This window comes from Aptenodytes patagonicus, chromosome 5, assembly GCF_965638725.1.
Source record: "Aptenodytes patagonicus chromosome 5, bAptPat1.pri.cur, whole genome shotgun sequence".
NCBI lineage: Eukaryota > Metazoa > Chordata > Aves > Sphenisciformes > Spheniscidae > Aptenodytes > Aptenodytes patagonicus.
In genome coordinates, this window is record NC_134953.1 from 27,995,631 (window position 1) to 28,016,965 (window position 21,335).

The 21,335-nt window shown below is 39.2% G+C and overlaps 1 protein-coding gene across 15 annotated transcripts in view; it reads left to right on the top strand.

Moving 5' to 3' along the window:
- Positions 1-21,335, top strand: part of TACC2 (transforming acidic coiled-coil containing protein 2) — a 147,463-nt gene that overhangs the window by 15,979 nt on the left and 110,149 nt on the right. For 13 of the 15 annotated variants that reach the window (XM_076339161.1, XM_076339160.1, XM_076339169.1 and 10 more), the window contains 3 exons: positions 457-534; positions 2,091-2,150; positions 13,200-13,369. In XM_076339161.1, coding sequence (XP_076195276.1) covers positions 502-534; positions 2,091-2,150; positions 13,200-13,369 — 263 coding nt within the window. In that variant the 5' untranslated portion in view covers positions 457-501. The remainder of the gene's footprint in view (positions 1-456; positions 535-2,090; positions 2,151-13,199; positions 13,370-21,335) is intronic. The other 2 variants (XM_076339166.1, XM_076339167.1) reach the window with 1 other exon arrangement.

Here is a 21,335-nt window from a genome sequence, read left to right on the forward strand (position 1 = left end):
TCTTAAAGCTGAATGCATTTATGGAAAATTGTTACTGTTACAGTAACAGTCAGGTTTGTGGTTCTGACAATGTGAGCATGCAGCTCAGTCCAGGGTCTCCAAGACATACAAGTGGTTTGAATACAGTTAAAACAATAAGGTTTTTGTATGGGCTGTCCATCCAAAGTAACTTTGGTAAGGAAGATGCCTCAAATGACATGGGATAATCCAGAAGCTGAGTTTCAAGGAGTGTCTTTCAGCATAAGTGGAGCCAGTGTAGGGAAGACAGCAGGGAGACATGACAAAATAAAAGCATTAGGAGTCATCTTCCCCTGATTTATGACTGAAAATCATTGTAAGACTGAATATCAGGAAGGGCAGCTGATAGGGTGGCTGAGATGACATTCCTCCAAAATTTCCAGGGTTTTTTGTTGGGTTTTTTTTACGGAAGACTTAGAGCTTTTTCTTTTCTTCCAGTGATCTTTCTTTAATTGCTGTGTGGTACTGGACGTCGGCATCAAAATGGGCAATGAGAACAGTAGTGCAGAAGATCAGGTAAGTGTGACAGTGTGATTGCATTTCCCTTCCCTATTAGCCTAGAGCAAACCTTACAGAAATTGGTTTCATGGGCTGCTTACCCCACATTTATCTTCTGCTCCCAGTTACAATCCTATTTAAGTGTCATTAATGGTAATTGAAGGCAACTTTTTGTTTGTTTGTTTGTTTGTTTTCTTTGGCAGTGACACTGCTACATAGCATCAGGGCACTGTGCGGGTGGTTGCTCCCTGGGGGACAGGAGTCATGGAGGATCCCCATGGGGTGAGCAGGGCTGGCTCATCCCACCTCCCCAGCCAGGGAGCAAGGCAGCTGGTGGGGCAGCTGGGGAGCAGCCAGGGGCAGCCCCAGCTCCAGGCATCAGACACATCCCTGGAGAAAGGGACAGGCCAAGATGGGTCCAGGATGTCAGCCCATGTGTCAGCCCGGCTCAGTGGGGCCAATGGCCGAGCTTGGCAGGACTGTGGTGGAGCAAGAGTCCAACATCCTATGGCATCGCTGGTGATAACGTCCCCGGGGGAACTGAAATGGGGTCCTGGGCCATGGGCAGGGTGGGGAGAGGCCCTGGGAGCCAGGCAATGCCTATGGTGCCCTCAGAGCCCTGACACACAGTAGCTTCTCCTTGTTCAGAAATGAACGTATGGGTGCTGATCCAGGAATTTACACCCGTTTTACAAGGGTGCTTTGTTAATGCATTTTGGTGTTTGGTGATTTATTTTTAAATTCTTGAAATGAAGGGAACCCATATGCTATGGCTAGTTGTGTAAAATTACATTAGAAGTTACTATGTTGATATAAGTTTGAATAAAAGTTTTAATCCACCTAATTTCAACAGTTAAAATACCAGAATGTGTTTCATCTTCTCTTCTTCCATATGTTACAGTAGATGATAAAATGCCTTAGGGTTCATTTTGCTTCCACTTCAGGTCTCAGCAGATCTGCTGTACCTTGTGCATTGCAAAGTGGACCCTCTCAAGGGAATCAGTATTACAAGTTAGCCAGATTTTTTCATAAAGATTTTTTTAGAAGAAAAATCTGCTATAATTCTTGGTTGTTCTGGCCCAGTTGTGTTGTTAGCCCAAGATTTGCTCCCAACTTTTTTCAGGGTTTGGGAAGAGGGGAATGTATTAATTCCTGTAACGAAGTAATGAGAACTTCTCCAATGTGTTCAACTGTCACTTAGGAAGTTTTTGAAAGTCAAATACATTTTTTCAGGAGTCTTCCTGAGGCTGAGAAGACTTTACTTAAAAGTTACTGAATTTATTAAGAAATTTCATAAAAAGCTCTTCTTTTCTAAAAAGGAAAGTAAGCTTCTGGTCTCCATTTCACACTGTAAAAAAACCAACCAACCAACCAACCAAAACCCCAAAGCAAAACAAAATAAATGCTAGAAAACCAAATTACTTTAAAAGTCACTATTAACAGAGAAAAAACAAGAAGTAGTACTAAAATCTTAAAAGCCACTTAATCTGCTGAACAGCTATTGAAAAAATATTGCTTAATGAATAGTCAAAATTCATATAGTCACTGAATCGTTTAAATATGTTCATTTTTAGCCAGAAGTTCCCAATGCAAATCAAGTCATCCTTATACCACCAAGCCAAGGAACACAGCAGGTAGTGGATGATGAAACTGGTTTGCATGGTTTGCATTTCAAAATGTTAGCATCAGGCTTGGCTGTGCTTTTTCTTATGCACCTGCTTCTCGCTTTTGTTTTTTTGATACTGACTGCAAATTTGCAAGGTTTAAGTTTTCAGCAAGTTGTAAAAAAAAATCTGGTTTCTTTTAACTATTTTCTTTGGTAGCAATCTATGCTTCAGAGAAACAGCCTGTATTTGACCCTCGTTGCATGCTGGCTTTCCTTCCAACTCTAACACAGTTAAAATAGCTCAGTAGATGTTGTTCTTATACTCAGTACCAATTGACATGAGTTGTTGGTTTTGTTTATGTATTTATCAGAGAACACCACTGCCCAGTTCTAGCTCTCAGCTGAGTCATTTGGAAGCGGTACACATGGTTTGCATTAAAGATGGGAGAGCCTGTGCTAAGTTTAGAACTCATTTAATAAGAAGAAAGATCTGTGGAATAGATGTGCTACTACGAAGAATGTTGTAGGCACTTAGAGAAAAAGTAAATACCCAATACATCTTGTAAAGACCAGCCTCTGAGGAAAACATAATCTAAATTTAGTAGAAATGAACAAAGATAATAAATAGATAAAATGAGGCTGGGGCCAGCAGTGTATCTAACAATGTGATTTTACGTATACTAACCACATTCTGTTTTGCTGTAAAAGTGCACAAAGTCCAAACTGCTGAGAGATTTTAGGTTTGTGTCCTGCCCTATTAGAATGGCAAAGCTTGTTTCCAAACAAGGGTCTCTGTCAGTGGCACAGCTTGCTGGGCTTATGCTGAACTAAATATAAGCTATTTTTAAGATGCATTTTCTTTGAAAAGCAAAACTCCACATGAAGAGAAATATGTTTAAATTGAAAAAAAAACAATCTAGAAGAACAGATATTTTGACCCAGTTTGACCCTTGAGATCCAGCCTTTAGCAGAGAAAATATAGGGGCAGTAAAGGAAGTATTCTTTAATGGGAAGCTATGAAAAGTACTACAGTTTATGGAACTGTAGAAGGTCTCAGTGCTGCCCATTAGACACATCTTTCTTCATCCATCCAAATGCATCCAATGATGTAGAGGAATGGCAAGGTCTGTCCTCAGGCTTTTCCCTGACTTTTCTGGACAGCCAAATGTTCAAAAATCATCTACGTGGCCATAATAAAAAGAAAAGGCTCATAGTTTTGTAGAGACTGATGTATCTGTGCACTTCCTCAGCCCTTGATAGTCTTGATAGTCTGGGCTCAGATGCCAGCTAATAAAGCCCCACTTATAAACAAACCCAAGCTGACCAGGACCAACAAAACTGTCTGCTATTTAAAAAGTTTTGCGGTGTGAGGCACATGGTCTGTGTGAAGGAGCGTGAGCCCAGCATACCAGCTCTGCAGCCCAGCCTTGTCCATGCTGCTCCGGAGGTTTGTGCAGTTAACTCAGGGACCAGCTCCCAAAGTGCCTGTACGTTACAGGATTATTATTGACTTTCATGACTGTTTTTTATCATGGTCTCTCATCTACTAGAATTATGCTATTACCAAGACCAATCTTTGCTTTCATTTTAAAGGGGTGGGTGGAGGATGTAAAAAACAGTTCTCTATCATTGGAAACACAAGCATAAAATTTTCTAAAGCTCAAATAGGCTGGATTTTCTAATATAATAATTTTAACTCAGGTTTTTAATTCTTGCCACTCAGAGTTTTGAAGAGGAGAGCTGTCATCTTTCACAGCCTTTCTCCATGATTACAGAAAAGTCAAAGTTACCAAGTAATTGTAAAGCTCTTTGAAGGTGAAGACTGCTGCTGAATTTAAATTCTAGCAGCGTGTATTTTGCCCCACAGTCGAAGAGGGAATTTCAGTTACCACATAAGTTATTTCTATATATTTTGCTTTATCCTTTTTTCTTCTTTGTTTTCTGAATAAGTAAATAGCCAAACAAAGCTGGTTATTCCACATCTATGTTATTGTCTGTTTCTCTTTAAACATGTGTGGTTATCTTTTTTGTTCTTGTTTGTTTTCTACTGTGAAATGTGTAAGATAGGCAACACATGCATACTTGCCAGAGGGGCCATAACTTCTGCAGAGTCTATTTGTCTGAGGCATCATGCTGTGTTCCTGCTAGGGTTTCCCCATTTAATTCTTATGAACGAATCTGACTGCTGCACATTCTGCAGTTAATATTCTGCGTTATTACTTTCCCCATATTTCAACTTCCTTATGCCTGTGCGAAGTGATGGATCTAGTTAATTGGCATGGTTCTTCTTTCAGATCCCAGTATTATGGGGATCAGCAGAGAAGGCACTGGGCACATTAGCAGCTTCCCAGCCTTCAGTCTCCATTCCCACAGATGATAACTGGGCAAATTCCTCTGAGCTCTGGTGCTCATACTGTGTGTTTACATACTTTTTGAATAGTGCAATAACATCTGTATACGTTCCATTGTTTATATTCAATTGGGAACAAAAATACATTCCAAATTTTCTGCATAATAATTTTGCTTATAGCATTTTAATGAGGTAAGCTGTAACCCTACATGGGCTTTTCTTTGAGTTTGTTGTGTCCACGATTCACCACTTTTACTCTCTAAATTATTATTTTCTTTCATTTTGCCTTCCATTTCATCCATTGCACATCAGGAGTGCACAGGACAGCAGAACTGTTCCACATCCTTTCAGTCAACATTTGCCCACAACAAGGTGTCAATGGCAGTCGGCTACAGGCCAGCATGCCCAATACTGATGCTTACGCAGTTCTAGCATACCTCCAGTCACCATATTCATTAATGCTTACTTCCAATGATAATTCCTACTGGTCCAATATTCTATGGTGAGTAAAGCCAAGTATTTGTTTGAGTTTACACAAAAAGCACATTGTCTGTTTTCAGAGAATTATACATCCATTTATGCAAATACAGCAAATTCTGGGACACTTCTCACTGCAATGAATAATTATTATACTTGTTCTCATCTTCCCTGTGAATGAAGGAGGGGAGATGAAAGAAGAATAAAGATTCAAAGTTGTGACGGGGTTCTTAATTTGAAAGCATAGTGAAAAGGAAGTTGGAAGACTATTCCTTCTCTTCTGAATTAATGGTTAAAGCTTCCTTCACATCTGTAAAGCCACCACCATTCTAATGGGAAACGTACATTTATGAGTACAGATGAAAAGGAAAAATATTTTATATTTATAAAGAACCTCTATAATTATTTACTACATTTCTCCATTTAGAAATAGTGTGAAAATGTTGGACCTACATTTTCCACAGCTACGGGTAGTTAGAAATTACTAGGCAAGCAAACACTATTAGCTGGGAAGCACAACAGAGTTTAGAACTCAACTTGGAGACATTTTTCCCAGTAGTACTTCATATAAATCTAACAGCATCTTCTCAAGTGTTTTATTGTTAGGCTGCTAAGAACCACTCATCAGAAAGCTGCTTTAGCTAAAATTATATTGACTTGAAATTGCAAGTTATGTGATGAAGATTTTTTTCCCAAGATCATCAACTTTATTCTCTCTCTCTCCTACTGTATCTCATACACCTGCCATCCTTAAGAAAATAATCTAGGTACTCATCAGGCCTTCATCCAACTGTCAGGAAAGGGACAAAGGAAAATAAGACACTGCAGCAAGACTAGTGGAGTTACAAGGATAACTATGAATTTTCCTTTGCCTACTGAACATAGATCACATAAACAGATGGAAAAATTAGGTTAACAGGAACCATGAAGCCAGTTATATAGCTATGCTTCATTTAGCCCAGTGCAGACTCATGTTATGTACATTCAAACAGACTAAGGCTTAAACGTAGCAGCAAGTTGTTGAGAAGACCCTTATGTTGACATTACAAGGATCTGAAGATAAACAGTTTAGTGCCCTCAGTGGATTGGAAGGGTCATAAACACCAACAATGAAGCCTGAAGGTTTGAATTGCTCTTGCTGTAGCCAAGAGGAAGTTGGGTATTATGTGAAGAATGCAAAACCAGGGATAAGATGGTGACTATATATAAACAGATATATAGATATATACACACAAACACACACACCAGTGTTTATTTTTACGTTCGTAGCCAGAGTCATTTCAGTAGGTATTTCTCAGGAGGGAAAGCAAACCTTTTTCTCTAAGAAAAAGGCATAGGTACTTACAATAGAATGTTGTAACCAGAATTTTTCAAATACCGTTGTTACCTTATCACGCTTTGCTTTGCTTCTTGTATTTGTAAGAAGCAGATTAAATGAGACTTCCACCAAATGCCAATTTTTGCATTCCTGTCCCTCTGAGGATTTTAATTAGAAAAGGCATGAACCTAAAATTCTACTCCTGTGAGAGACAAATAAATCAAGCCAGAAGCAATAGCAAATTACACCATTACTGATTAAAAACAAAGCTACTGTAATTGCAAAATTTTGTATAGAATCTCCCTTAAAGAAAGAGTCTGCTTTTCGCATCTGATCATGTCATAATTGCATCCAACTAATTAAGTAGTCGTGATGTTTGGGCAAAAAAACAAGAAGTGGTCATGATGGTCATCACCCTCTCTAAACTGCTGAACTCCAGCCAGTCTCAACAAGGGACAGGCACTGAATAATGCAGATTGCTGCACAAGTTGTTTATTAAAATCAGAATTACCTCTCTTGCGATGTGACAAAACCAAGTTTTAGTGTAATTCTTCAGATCTTAATTGTCACATGGAGTTCAAGCTTGGCCCAGTATGTCAGGTACCAATTTGTTACTGTCCCATGATCAGTAGTTTTGCTGACCAGTGTTTGCTGATTTGATTGAAAAGTTCTGGTTGTTAAAGCAATATCCACTCATTATCTAATTTTTATCTGTTTTGGTACCATTTCTCCAAACAATGGAGAAACAATGGTTCTCCAAGGATATGAAGATTGAAAAATCTAACTTACTGCTCAGTTACTGTACCTGCAGAACAGCAAAAAACCAAAAAGCCAGAAGAGCAAAAAGGTAGCTCCTAAAACCTGCTCCGTCTTAAAAAATTGCTACAGCCATTTTAAAAATATGATTTCCCAACCATGTGACCTGTACAATTCTGTTTTTAGAAAAATGTGACTTTGAAAACTTTTCTTCTATCCACTTTTGTGACATAGACTGCGTTATTCATATTTCATTGGTATTGATTTCTAGTAGGTATCAGGGTATTAGGCAGACTCATTCATGAACTGTTATGTTAACTTGATTGTTTTAAGAATTGCAGCAAGCCAGTTTCTGGCGTCTCAGTTCCGTTTTCAAGGAATGGATTTAATGCTGAAGTACAATAAAAATAACAAGGAACAGCTTATTGATTAAGGCTTTGGATGAACAACTTTTCACTCCCTTTCTCTGCAGCCAGTCCTGCAGCAAAATGAGCGATTGCTGCAAAGCGTTGCAGTGAAACCTTTCCAAAGAGCGCCATGTGCATGCTTTTCTGCTTGATGCTAGCCTGCTCAGCCACACATGCGTGAGGCGTTTGGCTGAGGAGGTGTGTGGCCCTAACGGGGACCATGTGTCCATCCTCCCAATGTGGTCAGCTTGACGGTTGATCCTGAAACTGGAGCCCAGGCACCACAGGGCCGACCTGTGCTCTGTGTCCCGGCATTCATCTGCACTGCCGCAGCCTGATCCCCGTCCCCGTGAAGGAGGTGGTGGCTCGGAGCGCATGAACCAATACTTCTAGCAGGCAGACTTTAAAAAACCCTATTAAAAAAACCCCAACTTGTAATGGAAGACAAGGAGAAAAATAAAACGTAAGTTCTGGTTTATTGATTGAGACTTGTAAAGGCTTGTTCCAGCTTCCCCCCCATAACCAGAGGGAGCTAGTGAGAACGGAAACTTAATGTAACTCTTCAAAGATTACTTTCAGCTATCAGAGCTATGGTATGTTCCAGCAACTGCTATAAAAGGATGCGTGTTTAATGGAGGAACGTTGCAGAGGGCAGATGTAAAAGGAAACAACTTTTACTGAAAGGAGAAAGGGGAATCAAAGGAAGTTCACTTATTTGGAGGGGTTTGAGTGTGAATGCTAGGTTTTAAAACCAGACCCGTTTTGTACTTTGTGATCAAGAGCCTGGTGATTTGTTGAGAAACACGAGGCTTCTTGAATCGCTGTAACACAAGGCTGTGGCAGTGCCTAATGCTGTTGCTGTGGCTTTGAATCGGGAGGGGAGTCAGTGTTTTGGGAGCTGAGCTGTGAACAGGCTCCCATGTAGCATTAAGGGAATTTCTTTCTGGTATGGTAACTTTAGCCAGAGTACAGCAGTGCACATAATCCTTTTGGCTACAGTGTTAATGGAGTTCTCTTTTTTTTTTTTTTTTTTAACTTTTAAGCTCCTGTTCAGGAGCTTCATTTCATCAGGAAAATGAAGTGATCCTGTAGATTTACTTTGTGTTCTTGCAGAGTCCAGTGCTTGTGGAAAGGTTTAATGTAAATTACATTTCATATTTCAGGAGAATCAGTTTTATTCATTTAAATAGTATGCTGGCTTAAAGGAAAAAAGTATAGGCTGTTTAGTTTTCCTTCTGTTGTTTGTATACTCTCTGACAAACTCGGTTTGTTTGTTGTTGGGGTTTTTTAATTATCCTAGACTTAAAGAAAAAACTTCTGAGAACCTCTGTATTCTGATTTTTAATGTAATTATTTCTTTAAGTCTTTCAATTAAGTAACTTTTTATAATCTCAGAATCCTTTTCAAAAAGGAGTATACTATATTTGAAATGAATATAGAGCAAACTTAGCTGCAAGCTTCTGTAGTAAATTACTTCAGAGGTTGTATGTGTTGAAACCTCAAAAGTAATTTATTTAACAGCAGCTTTCTGATGATACTTTTGAACAAAACAGTCTTTCTAACTGTTTTCACATATGTTAATTAAAAATAAAAAAGCACGCTCTGCAAAGCTAGTTCAGCACCTGATTTGCATAACTAGCTTAAATTTGAAAAACTTTATAGAGAAATTGAATTATGTTTTTCTGCCAGCTGACATAGATTTACAGAGCATGTTGGTTTGTGATGATTAAATTAATACATTAAATGTAGAAGACCAATATATAAAGCTTTCCTGTATCTTGGAATATTAGTAGTTCCTTTTACATTTAAATATCTACATTAAGATTTATTTTAGATTATTGTTAAAATCCTCCTTCAAGCCTCTTTTGAAAATATACTTTCCTGGCCATGTGTGCTCTTGCCTTACTAGGTAAGAGGGCAACTTTGCTTTTTGATCATTCAAACACCTGACAGCCTGGAAAGAAAGAAAGAAGAGTGTCAACAATTCAAACTCCTCTCTGCTCCAACAGGAGCTATGTTGCAAAGATTGTTTTCATATATGTTAAATTTGGTCATGTTCGGAACTAGAAGAACAAGAGTCAGATTTTTCTGTGGCCAATGACAGTTGCTTAGTGATAGCTGGGAGATGAACTGTACCTTCTGAAACATTAGATCCCTGAAAGCACAAAACTATTTAAAAATAAAAAATCAAACCCAACCAACCAAACAAACAAACCCACCCGCCCCCCCCAAACAACCTATAGAAAAATGTTAAAAGTAGTCTTCAAAATAGCGCACATAACTAACCTTTTGTTGTGATCATTCTCCTTGCCTTCTTAATTTGCCCTTCCCAGTGTGTTTTTGTTTTGATATTAAGACTTGGTGTAACAGCTGATAAAATCACTGGGACATGGGTCCTTCTCTGTGGAGATGGAAACATCCTAGTTTTTATGAGATGAGGTGTCTAGGTATAACAGGCACATAAATGTCTATATTATGTAGTTAACTTGTGAATTAATCCAGCAAACTTCTAGCAAAATTATTCTGGCCCCAAAGTGTTCCGTGAAGTGTCAGACTCAGCGAGTCAATGACAAGTTAGCCTGACTCCATGTTACGGTTTCAAACTGTCCTGAAATAATTGTACTGCTGGCTTGTAAGTACCTACCAGATGTAACCACAGTGTTAGGCCTCCTTGTATTTGTTAGTGGTATTTGAGCTTTGGTAGCAATGTGCTATTCGATTTATTGTATGACAGGCTGATGAGTAGTGTTTCTTTCTAATGCCGTAACTGAGCCCATGTTGCTGATTAACTATCGGTTATCATGTGGCTCGTGGGATTCGTGGCTCTGGATGTCAATCCAAAGGATACTGGTTCCCTGCACAGAAAGGAGTTTTACTTTAGACATTTGTGTGCAAGAGGCATCCCTATTATGCTGTGGCTCCAAAAGTGGGACAACTGCAGGTCAGTAGAACAGAAGATTGTAACCTAAGGAGCCCTTTGAGTTAAATGGCTGATCTTATGAAAGAGAGATTCATTAGAAGCAATATGTGGGTACTAAAAGTGCAGTAGGTTAATTACTTAATTCTTTGCTGTGTTCCTTTCTGCCATGGAAGATGACAGAGGCTTTAGAAGAAGGAGACAAAACATGCAGCTCTTCATCTTCTGAAGAGAGCTGTGAGGTATTCCTCCTGCCTAGCACCCAAATCAGTTGAAGAAAGTTTGAGATGGTGGTAGTAGAAAGAAGGAAAAATAAAGAATTAGTTCTCGCTGCTCTTGCCAACTGCTGGAGGCATCTGGACAAATTCATAAATTGGCCTAATTTTGGGGGATTCTTTGTGTGGTTCTCCCCACCGTCCCTGCTCTGCTGGGAAAGGAAAGGAGGTCATTTTTGTCTGCATGTGCCCTGAAAATTATACTTAATTTGTCTGCTACTGGGAGGCATTCGTTTGTGGCACACCTCCCAGACTGACCCAATTGTAGCTCTCGCAATAAGACATGATACGTTGACTAAATAAGAGCATGGCACTGTGGCTGCCTCGCGTGTCTTGTTGTGCATTTACCAACCCACCGCCCTGCTCTTGTCCCGCTTCCCTGGTGGGTCAAGGCCAGTGCATGCTCTGAAGACTGACTGTCCGTGGGGTTGGGCCCATCTAGTTGAAGGAGTTCCTCTTCTGTCAAGATATAAATACCACCCACCCTAACTGGCAAGCAGGGGAGGCTCTGGGGTATGGGGATAGTAGTGGGGTGTGAGTGGCAGTTGGGCAATGGATGTGCTCCAGCATGATCACGTATTACCCCAGAAGTCACTGTTTTGGTTGGGGTTTTTCCTGATAATTAATTTAATAACACATTTTCTCATAGTTCTTTCTCTCTACACATATGTATGCATGCTGAAATAAATTCTCCATGCAAACTTTCTCACTGAAACAACAGCAAGGCTGCCCAAAACACAGCACCAAAAGCAAAACAGAGCCCTGTAAGCTAACTAAGTTCTATTTTTATTTTTTCTTTTCTGGCTGGAAGAAACAGATTTCCGTGTATAAATCTTGATGTTCTAGTATTTTTTTGCCATATACTGTGGTTTTGGGGCCAACATATATACTTAGATAAATATTCCAAATGCTAGATGTCAGCACATGCTGGGTAAGTGCTTAATAATCATGAAACCAAGAGCACTTGGTCTATCTCAGCGGAAAGCAGTGTGATAAAGGAGACTTCTGCAAACAAAGCTGTAGTGAAGGGATTCCTCCAGGGAAAGGCAGAGGATATGAGAGTTAATCAAATTTGCCTTAACTCTAAAGGAAGTCTTTTTATATTTTCAGTATGCCCTGACCTTTTCAATTGCTCATTACGTGGGCTTTTCTTGTCCACTGGGTGTCTCTCATTCCTGTCTCTGATCACGAGAAGCCTTTGGTTGTGTGAGAGCACACCATGTTCACACAGAGAAGTGTAGTTTTGCAAACAATAGTTTTCTGCAATTTATTGACTACTTCTAGAACAAAATAAACCTAAAAATCAAGAGTAAAAAAACCCAAGAGATTAGTTGGAATTGTGTACTGTGCTTTTCACCTATGACATTCTTCTGAAGTGGTTCTCCTGTGGTCAGTACATACGCTTACGTGTCTTTACCTTAAGTGTGCCTTTGGCTTTTTACAATTACAGTTAACAATTCTTAGAACAACAATGACTGTATGTTGAGGGTGATCTGATTAAGCAGTTTTCCTTCTCTTTCACTATTGTTGGATGTGCCAGAGGATTTGAAATGGAGCTTCTTCATTCAGACTTCATTTTTGCTTTACACATAATTGTTTCTCTCTAGTTCTTTTGTTGTACTTGAAGAACATCCTCAGCTGCTGTTCAAAGCAGCTTTTACCAGCTCTTCTTTGCCTTCTAAAGATAATTCTGCCAAAAAAAACCCTCAGCAGGAAGGTGCCACTACCTGTTGTAAGCAGCCCCATGGGGGTGTTGTAGAACCCCAGGGATTTGCAGGCACACCACGGGTCACAGCCTGGCACTTGCACAGGACTTCCTTCCTTCCTGGAGCAAAACTAACAGTTTGCAATAGAAGCGAAACAAAACAAAACAAACACCACTCATAAAGGCATGTCTCCGTGGATGAAGATCCTGGGTAAATATTTACCTTTGAGAAGAGGTGATGCAGCATTACCATATTTGTGTAATAGCATTTCTGTAGCTGTTACTATAGAAACTGCAGCATTTCCTGTATCTGTTATTACAGAAAGGCAACACGGTGGATAATCAGGCCCTCCATTTCAGTTCAGAGGCATTCTGAGCTTTGTTGAAGTGAGAGGGAAGAATCTGGACTTGGATTCAAGTGCTGGATCTTGATTGACGTTGGCTTTATCTCTAACTTCACTCCAAAGATACTGCTAATATTATGAGTGTCAAAGTTGATAACTTGTTTCCATCCTTTCTCGTTTTAAACTTGCTTAGCAAGGAAGCATTTGCCAGGCTTGGAAAAAGAGAAGATGATACCCTCCTTGGGTCAGTAAAGGCCCTGGCTGCTTTAGAACAATTGCTGCATTCTTCTCTCCCTGTTCTTTTCCTAGTATTTATTTTTGACTCAACCACTTCCTTCTGTTTTTCTGTCGTTAAGGAAAAAAATGGCTTGGCTTTGGAACCTGCAAGTTCCATCAAAGTAGTGAAATCTACCACAGAAGTTGTCCGTCAGTGGGCAGAAGAAAACTCCTTAAGCTTATGTATTCTCCAAAATTTCCTGTACTCCAAAATAGCAGTAGCTATTTAAATTGTTCTTTTTTTCATTCTAGAGCGCTCCACAAGATTCAGAATTAGGCCAACCTCCTGGTAATGGGCATGGTTTAAAAAGGACCCCTCAGGAAAACAGCATAGAAAGATCTGGAGGTCAGGACATCTCAGATCTTCCTGCTGCTGTGCAACTGGCTGAGAGCATATCCCCATCAATTCCAGGACCTACAAGGTAAGAAATGAAGTTTCTTCCGGTGAATAGAATTGAAGCCCTGCTGCTGTTGATAGTTGCAGGATTTTCATTAAATTTATGTTCTTGTGTAACTGATTTTCAAAATCTATCATCCTGATGGATGATGATGATGTAGTCTTCAAAATAACCTGACAAAACAAGGCTACTTACTATTTACTAAACTGACTTTCTCGCCTTACTGCGTAGCTATAAACAAGACACCAGCTGTTGTCGTAACTCTTGACCTAAACTTCCTATGCTTTTTGCTCATACTAATAAACTCTTATCTGAGACAGAGAAACATTGAAGAGTCTTTTGTAGTCATATATGGTTGTGAATGAAGATGTAATTTTAAACAATTGCAAAATGCTGTGCTTAGCTCTGTATAACAATTCTATTAAAAAGTACCAACCCAGCTAATATTTATTAGCATTGTGCTCTTCTAAATGCCTTAAAATTCACCTGATTAAATAAATAGGACCACTTTCAGAGTTAAGGTATTCTTCAGTGCTATTAAGGATGGCAGAAGGTAACGTAATCTGGATTTTATTAAATATGCCAAAGGGAATATTTTGTCTGAAGCATTAATACTTTTTATTTGAATACTTGAATCTTCCCATGGTACTAGAATTTTCATCTGCTGCAATGAAGAAATTATCTAATGCTAGCATGATTTTGACATAGGGCTGAATACTTTCCTGATCATCAGTGTTACCTGGGATAGAATGATAGATACAGCTTAGAAGGGGTAGCAGTAACTTGCTGATAAATGTGTAGGATTTTTAGGCTGTGGGCACCTTTTTAAGTGTTTACATGAACTTTCTTTAAGATTGGAGAATTCACTGCAAAAAGATTGGCCACATCCTTTTCAAGGGGAGTATGTGTGAATTGGGCCTTTTTCTGTTTCCACCAACCCTGGCTACCATTTCTGATTGCCACTGTCTTTGAAAGATATAAACTTGAGAAATGAAAAACAAGAACAAACAGTAGTCAAGCAAAATATTTCAAATGCTGTTAAGTTAATGCTATCCCAGGCAATAAACTCTTCTTCTGCCCTTTTTTAACAAGAAATTATGGAGATTAAGCATTGACCACCCACCTAGAGGGTAGTCAAACACTGGAACAGGCTTTCTAGAGAGGTGGTTGATGCCCCAAGCCTGTCAGTGTTTAAGAGGCATTTGAACAATGCCCTTCATAACATGCTTTAACTTTTTGTCAGCCCTGAAGTGGTCAGGCAGTTGGACTAGATGATCGTTGTAGGTCCCTTCTAATATTCTATTCTATTCTATTCTACTCTATTCTATTCTATTCTATTCTAAAATTATTGATGTCATGCAACAGTCTGTGGCAGTTTAAGTCCAAATGCAGGTATTAAGTAAGATCATAATGGACCACATCAGGGAAATTTCAGGGAAACTTAGAGACATGACATAATCTAAAAAGACTTACCAAGAAAAAGCAGTTTACTTTCTGGAAGGGATAGTTTGGCTGTGCTATGGAGCTCTTAGAGTTCAGTAGGTTGTCATACTTCAGTACGCACACAGGAAGATAGTTACTATTAATTCTATTTCTTCTGACTGCCACTAGCACATCTTAATTATCTACTGAAAAAAATAAAGTCTGAGCAAGACTAAGACTGCAAAGTCAATTTACAACGATAAAGGTATTTAGGCTTGAAGTTTAAAGTGATGAAAGGTTGCACGTCTTTCCTAGAGATGTATGACTATTTCTCTTCCAATGTGGCATCACTTTACTGTCTAGCACCAGGTCTAGACATGAAACAGCTCTTCCTTGGATGAGTTCCTTATGTCTTTGAGAGTGTCTCTCCATTTTCATGTCAAATGAGAAAAGCCACAGATGTCATTCACACTAGTTAGAAAAAAATTGAGTTTGCAGTTGTGATGTAAACTCGGACAGGAGGAGAACTTTAGATGCATGTTTTGTTCATATGTTATTACAGTTAAAAAATACTACATGTATCCTCAAGCTTCTAGTTTCTCTCGACAGTATTGTGCATAATCACTATATTGTATGTGTGTGTAATGGTGAGTAACCATGCTGTCGTAGCTGAAGAAAACATAAATTTATTCTAAGCTACTTAAAACATGATCCATTGTGATTTGTGACAATAATATAGTCATTTTCCGGTATTCTTATCATTACGCAGGTTATATTATGGAAAGGGGAAAGAGAGTTCAGGGGGAAATGATGAGTATTAGCAACTGTTAAATTTTATATGTAGGCCTATCATGAGTAACATTCCTAAAGATTAGAGTTGTTTGTGAAACTGCAAAATGACAGACTTAGACTGTGTACTTAGAACTGCAACACCCGTACACCCTCTGACTGACAGCATTTGCACCAGCATCCACCTAATACAGTGTTTGTGCCAACCACTAAGACCTGCCTTATGTACTGCCTCTAGCCTGTGAATGAAGCAGCAGCAGAACTCATCAGGGAGCTTAAATTATATACGTTGTTCTTGTTTCTCAAAAGCATCTCTGTACAATTACTTTCTTGTCCACATTTTAAGGGAGACAGTATACACAACTTTCTCCAGTGGCTGCCTATAAAGACGCTTCTAACTAGCTACGAGGAAACTGGTAGGAACAGGAACACTGTGAAGCACTCAAAATGGAAAATGTGCTTTCAGCTCCCTGACCTAACACTAAGTCCCAGGAGTGAACCTTATCAAAGCAATTAATCTTTCCGAATTTCATTTTCTACACCTGTAAGTGGGTATAGAATATTCACAGCATAGTACGTTAAAGAGTAAGAGATTCTTAGATGTCGCCAGAGAGCAGCAAGAAGTATGCGGAGGTTTAAACTTCTGACATTCTTGCTCCATTCATTTGTGGAAATGTAAGGAACTCAGGTATACGAAATCAGAGGGCGCCATATGAGAGTCCTGAGGAAATAGCTTTCCATCACTTCTGTGATGTTTGGTTCATTTTTAAAATTCAAAATATATAAAATCAAGGAGGGGACTTTGGGGGAGGGGAGGTTGTTTTACCCTGGTCAGCAGTATCTTCCTCTACTTCTGTATCCAAGAAAAATAATAGTAGGTGGCAAATCATATCAAGCAGCCGGGAATGAAGCTGTATTCATCCATGCAGCAGGATTTTGTCACTCTCACCCAATCTGGTGAAAACCATTCTTGATGAAATCTGTGTGCAGTCACAGCTAGGAAAGAATAAGGATGAAATTTTTGGGGGTTTTTTGGTGGTATGGAGAAGGAAGCGTCAGCTTCAAGTTCCTCTAGCCACTCAAATGTGGGAAACCATTTAATACTGCCTGCAGACAGATCTATATCACTGTCAGTGCTGGAAGGACATGGTAAACTTCTCAGAGACTTGTCACCTGAATATTTGACCTGAGACTTCTAGAATTTATCATGGATCTCGCATCTTCATATGGGTGGACCTTTGTATCTTCACCCTGTGGGCAAGGTTGGGCAATCCTGCCATCGAAGGGAAACAAAGCTACAAGGTCATAGCTGAAGACCTCACCGTGGCTTTTAACACAAGGAATGGCCTGTCTTACTGGTGGAGTCTCCCTTGAGAATGCAGAAATCTATTAAACGTGTTGCAAAACTTATGTGCTGACTTTGGTGTACTGGGACAGAGCAGAATTTAACCCTCACATTATTGTATCCATGTTATTCTTTTTCAAAACCTGCATTGTTCGTCCTGATGCTTTAGTATACTGTAGGACTTACAACAGCAGTTTTTCAATTTATTTTTTAAGGGATTCATAAGATTCTTGTTTCAGGAAACATATTAGGATGGGCAGGAGCTCAGGCAATTACTTTTTATTTAGCCTTACTCCTGAAACTGCTGGCACATGCCTGTTTTGGGTGGCTTCTTAGTTATATCCTGCCAAAATAGAAACAAAGACAATAAACGGAAATCTTTGAAGTTTCAGATTCCAGGCTGTTTATTTTTAACTTGCTCCCATATGCTGCTTTGAACGCATCTTTTCCACCCTGAAGTGAACTCTTACAGTCTTAAAAGTGGATGACCTGCTATCTTCAGATGGAGTATCTCTGTGTGGAAAACTACCACGTTTGCTTTTTTCCAGTCTTCTGGGTGGCTTTCTTCCATCCTCCACAAATTCTCAGAAATTGTTTCAGTCACTTTTAGATTCTTATGTTTTGGAATTCAAAACGTCTGTGACTCTTATTTTAAAATACTCTGTTTCAGTCCAATATTTTTTAGCTGTTTCTCACTAGTCCTGTATGCTGAAAAGTAACACCATCAGCAATTAATCTGTAAACTTTCCATGTGAAATAAAAATGCTGAAGAACTAGAATAGTTAGCAAGCCTCAGGCTTGCTAACATTGGTGTCTGCGCGAGATGTAACCATGCCTTTCTCGTGGTGCACACACAGAAGAAAACGCCTAGGGAATCCTTAGCTGGATAACTCTACCCCAGAGAAGCATTTTTTCCTGCAGGTTTAGGAAGAAGCAGATACAGCAATTTAAAAGATACGCACCCAGAAGTAGTTCAGGGGAATAAGCACTCTTCGTAGATGAACTTGGCCACTTTCCCACCTTGAGTGCTGCGCACAGATCCTATGGAACCCACAGAGCCACTGCAGAATGACAAGCTGAAGCTGCCACACATCATGTGGGACCGTCCGTTCAGTGCCATGCTTCCTGCTGACTCTCTGGATATCTCGGATGGAGACCAGGAGCCGGTTGTGGAACTGGAACTGAAGATCTGGCCATGTTTGCTTGCTGCAGCAGTAGTACAGCTTACTTTTTTTATGTTAGAATAATTTAGTTCGGTCATACTTAAAATATTGCAGGCCCTGAATTTTATTCTGTGTGTGGAACAAGGAGGTGAAAAGTGATTGGGGGTGGGGGAGAAGGGGAGGACAGTTCTCAGGAGGATCATATAGATCATTATTCCTGCCTCACTTTTTCCTGAAAGCTTAGATACACAGGGAGGGCGGGGGAAGCTGGCTGCTGTTAGCAGCCCTTTAGCGATGATGGATTTCTCATGTGTTTGTTTACACTGAAAAGTTCAAATAGTGACTTACTCTGACTTTTTTTTTTTTAAAGGGAATGTGGAAATTATTTCTATGTTCCTAATTAACTTTCAATACCTCTAAGGGACAGATTAAAGTGCAGGATTCTTTAAGTTAACTCAAGTCCTCCAGTACAGTGTGTCCAAGTGTGTAAACTCAAAATGTAGATGCTGATCTCTCGTGTGTCATGGGAAACGGAACAGAAACATTTGAGAAGCAGCTATATGTGTGCCATGGTGGCAGAGCTGGCTGTGCATTTGTCCCCTTCAGTGCTTTCTAAATTCATCCTCAGATTTCAGGCTTTTATACTCCTGGGAATATAATCACTCAGGCTCTGAGTTACATCAGTATGGATAGCAAGCTCTGGGTTTCATAGGCTTCAGCACTTGGTGTTTTTCCCTCACAAGTGTGACTGGGTTGGAAAGACTGCCTGTCCTTTCAACAACTGCTGCATGTTTTAGAAGGAAAGCAAAGGAATAAGAAAAGGAAATTTTGAATTATCTATGATTTTCTGTTGTTGGATCATCATTTTGTGTTGTTTATCAAGTAGGCTTAACATCTTTGGGCATCTCTACCCCCCACCCCTTGACACCCCCCTCACATACTAATTGCCAGAGAGCTTTTGTCTAGCTGCTGCTGGTTTTATCTTCTGTCTCCTTGCCTTTGCTGTGGATGGCAAGACAGCATAATGGAAGTTGCAACTTCAAGTGTTAATGGCTGGTAGATTGGGTATGGCTCTTAATCCAGAAGTATTTTTGGTAGATGCACCATAAGTCATCAATTTCTTAACATCCTTTATAGCTTCACACCCTAAACACAAACCAGGCAGTGCTGTCCTAATAAACATCTTAGTAACTGGGCAGTACTCTTAAATTGTTTCAGGATAATTCGAACTTGCCACAATATATTCTAAAGGTGGAAGAGGTTAACTACAGGTATTAAAAATTAATCGGTAAATTTGCAATGTGCTTTCAAACAAGCAATTTCTCAGTAATTATTTATGCAAAACAAACACTTTAGACATATAAAGATTTAACTCATTGTTGTTTGATGTTGTAACTGTAAGGATAGCATTCATATGGTCAGTATGTTAAGGCCTTGAACTTGCAAATCCTTAATTGTGTGCTTAACTTCTAAGACAAGGGAAAAGTTCCCTTTGATAACTCTTGAGTGCAGTGGGACACTTGCATATTTCAAGTTACATATGCACCTAGGTCTTTGTATGACTGCATTTTCTTTTTTTTTCTAACTTATCATTGATTATGTGCAACTATTATTCCTAGCAAAATGACTTTTTCTGCCCTAAGCTCTACACGAACTATGAGGAACTCTAATGTTCTTTCATGCTTTGTCATTTGCACGTTTTGTTTTAAATACTACCCTACAGAATGATTTTTTCCCCTTAATAATATCAAGCTAGTTCATACTACAAACAAAAGAGATCAAGTAACCACAAAAGAGAACACATTTTATTTTCCTGTATTTAAAACCCCCCAACTTTTAGGGTCATAGCTTTATGTTGATCATATTGAATGGGTTTGTCTCAAAATACATGCTCCCTGCAGGTAATTATTGATTGCTAGTACATTTTCATGTAGATTGGGTTTTACTCAGGGGAATTATCTTCAGCATGTGGTGTCATTTCCCTGTAGTGTTGCTCCCTTTAGAAAGAGTGGAAGATAATGGGACTAGGTGTGACCTTAAGAGGTCATCTAGTCCATCCTTCTGTGCTTAAGTTGTTCCCAACAGATGTTTGTCTAACCCCAGCACTGTCTTGCAGACAGAAAAGCAAGATTACAAAAAATTAAAAGGAAGATGTAGGATACGTTCCCTTTATAGTTTTCCTTGTTACCTACATCAGAAGAAGAAACATAGATGGAGATATCCAAACAGGTCAGTCTGGACGTATCTTATTATGACTGGAAACTCGAACCTTTCAATTCTCTGTTATGTCCTGAATAAAACATTGAGGCAAGCTGAAGTAGCACAATGATGAATGTGTACTACTTCATTCTAAAAGTGATAGTTTAAGTTGCTGTCACAGCATGTGCCAGCACTGTCATTTTAATTTTGTTCAGCATTCATTAATTACAAAGTTGTCCCAATTCCTTCATCTACTCCTGAGTAAAATGAACAAGTTTTCAGCATTATCGAACACCAGAAAAATTGTTTTAGTTGATTCATAATGCTGAATAGCTTAGTTCATAGGATTCTCATCTGCCCTTGAACCTGCTAAGTCACAAGTTTACTACTATGACTCTTTACAAAGTTGCTACCAGCATGGCAGTAGATAGTTCATGGGTTTAGCAATTGTATTCAAGAAAACTTAACCACTTCAGACATGTTTGGAACTGTTTCATATTTAATAGCTGCAAATAGAAGTCTAATATAACAAAGAAGTAATATCTGTAAAGATCTTAAAGAAATTTCAGTCAGCTGAAATCTGTAAAAATGTAAATATATAATGATGTATGGTCTGTGTGATGAACATTACCAATGTTTCAATCCCAAATTTATTACCATGCTTTTCCTAACTCAGTTGACAAATGGGAGTAAAGAATCAGAGGTTAAAGATGATAAGGACAAACTGTAATTGTAGGTGGTGTTTTCTCCTTTTTCCAACACTCAGTTTCACAGAGGTTAGAGGGCTTCACCCTCCCCAACCTGCACCCATGTTTGTTCTTCCCCTGAACACCATGTCTGACAGGAGCATGCTTCCAGGTTGAAGAACCCTGGGCACACAACTGCTAATAAGCAATTTAATCAGTAAGACGATAAACCTGCAACACGAACAAAAAGCTGGAACGGCAATTGACTCCCACTTTTCCATCCTCTCCCCAATTCAGTGTTGTGGTTTCTGCCCCTCCTCTTCTAATTAAGAGTCCCTGAGTGCAAAATTAATGTCAAATGATTAAGTCTGTTCCTTCCTTAGGGA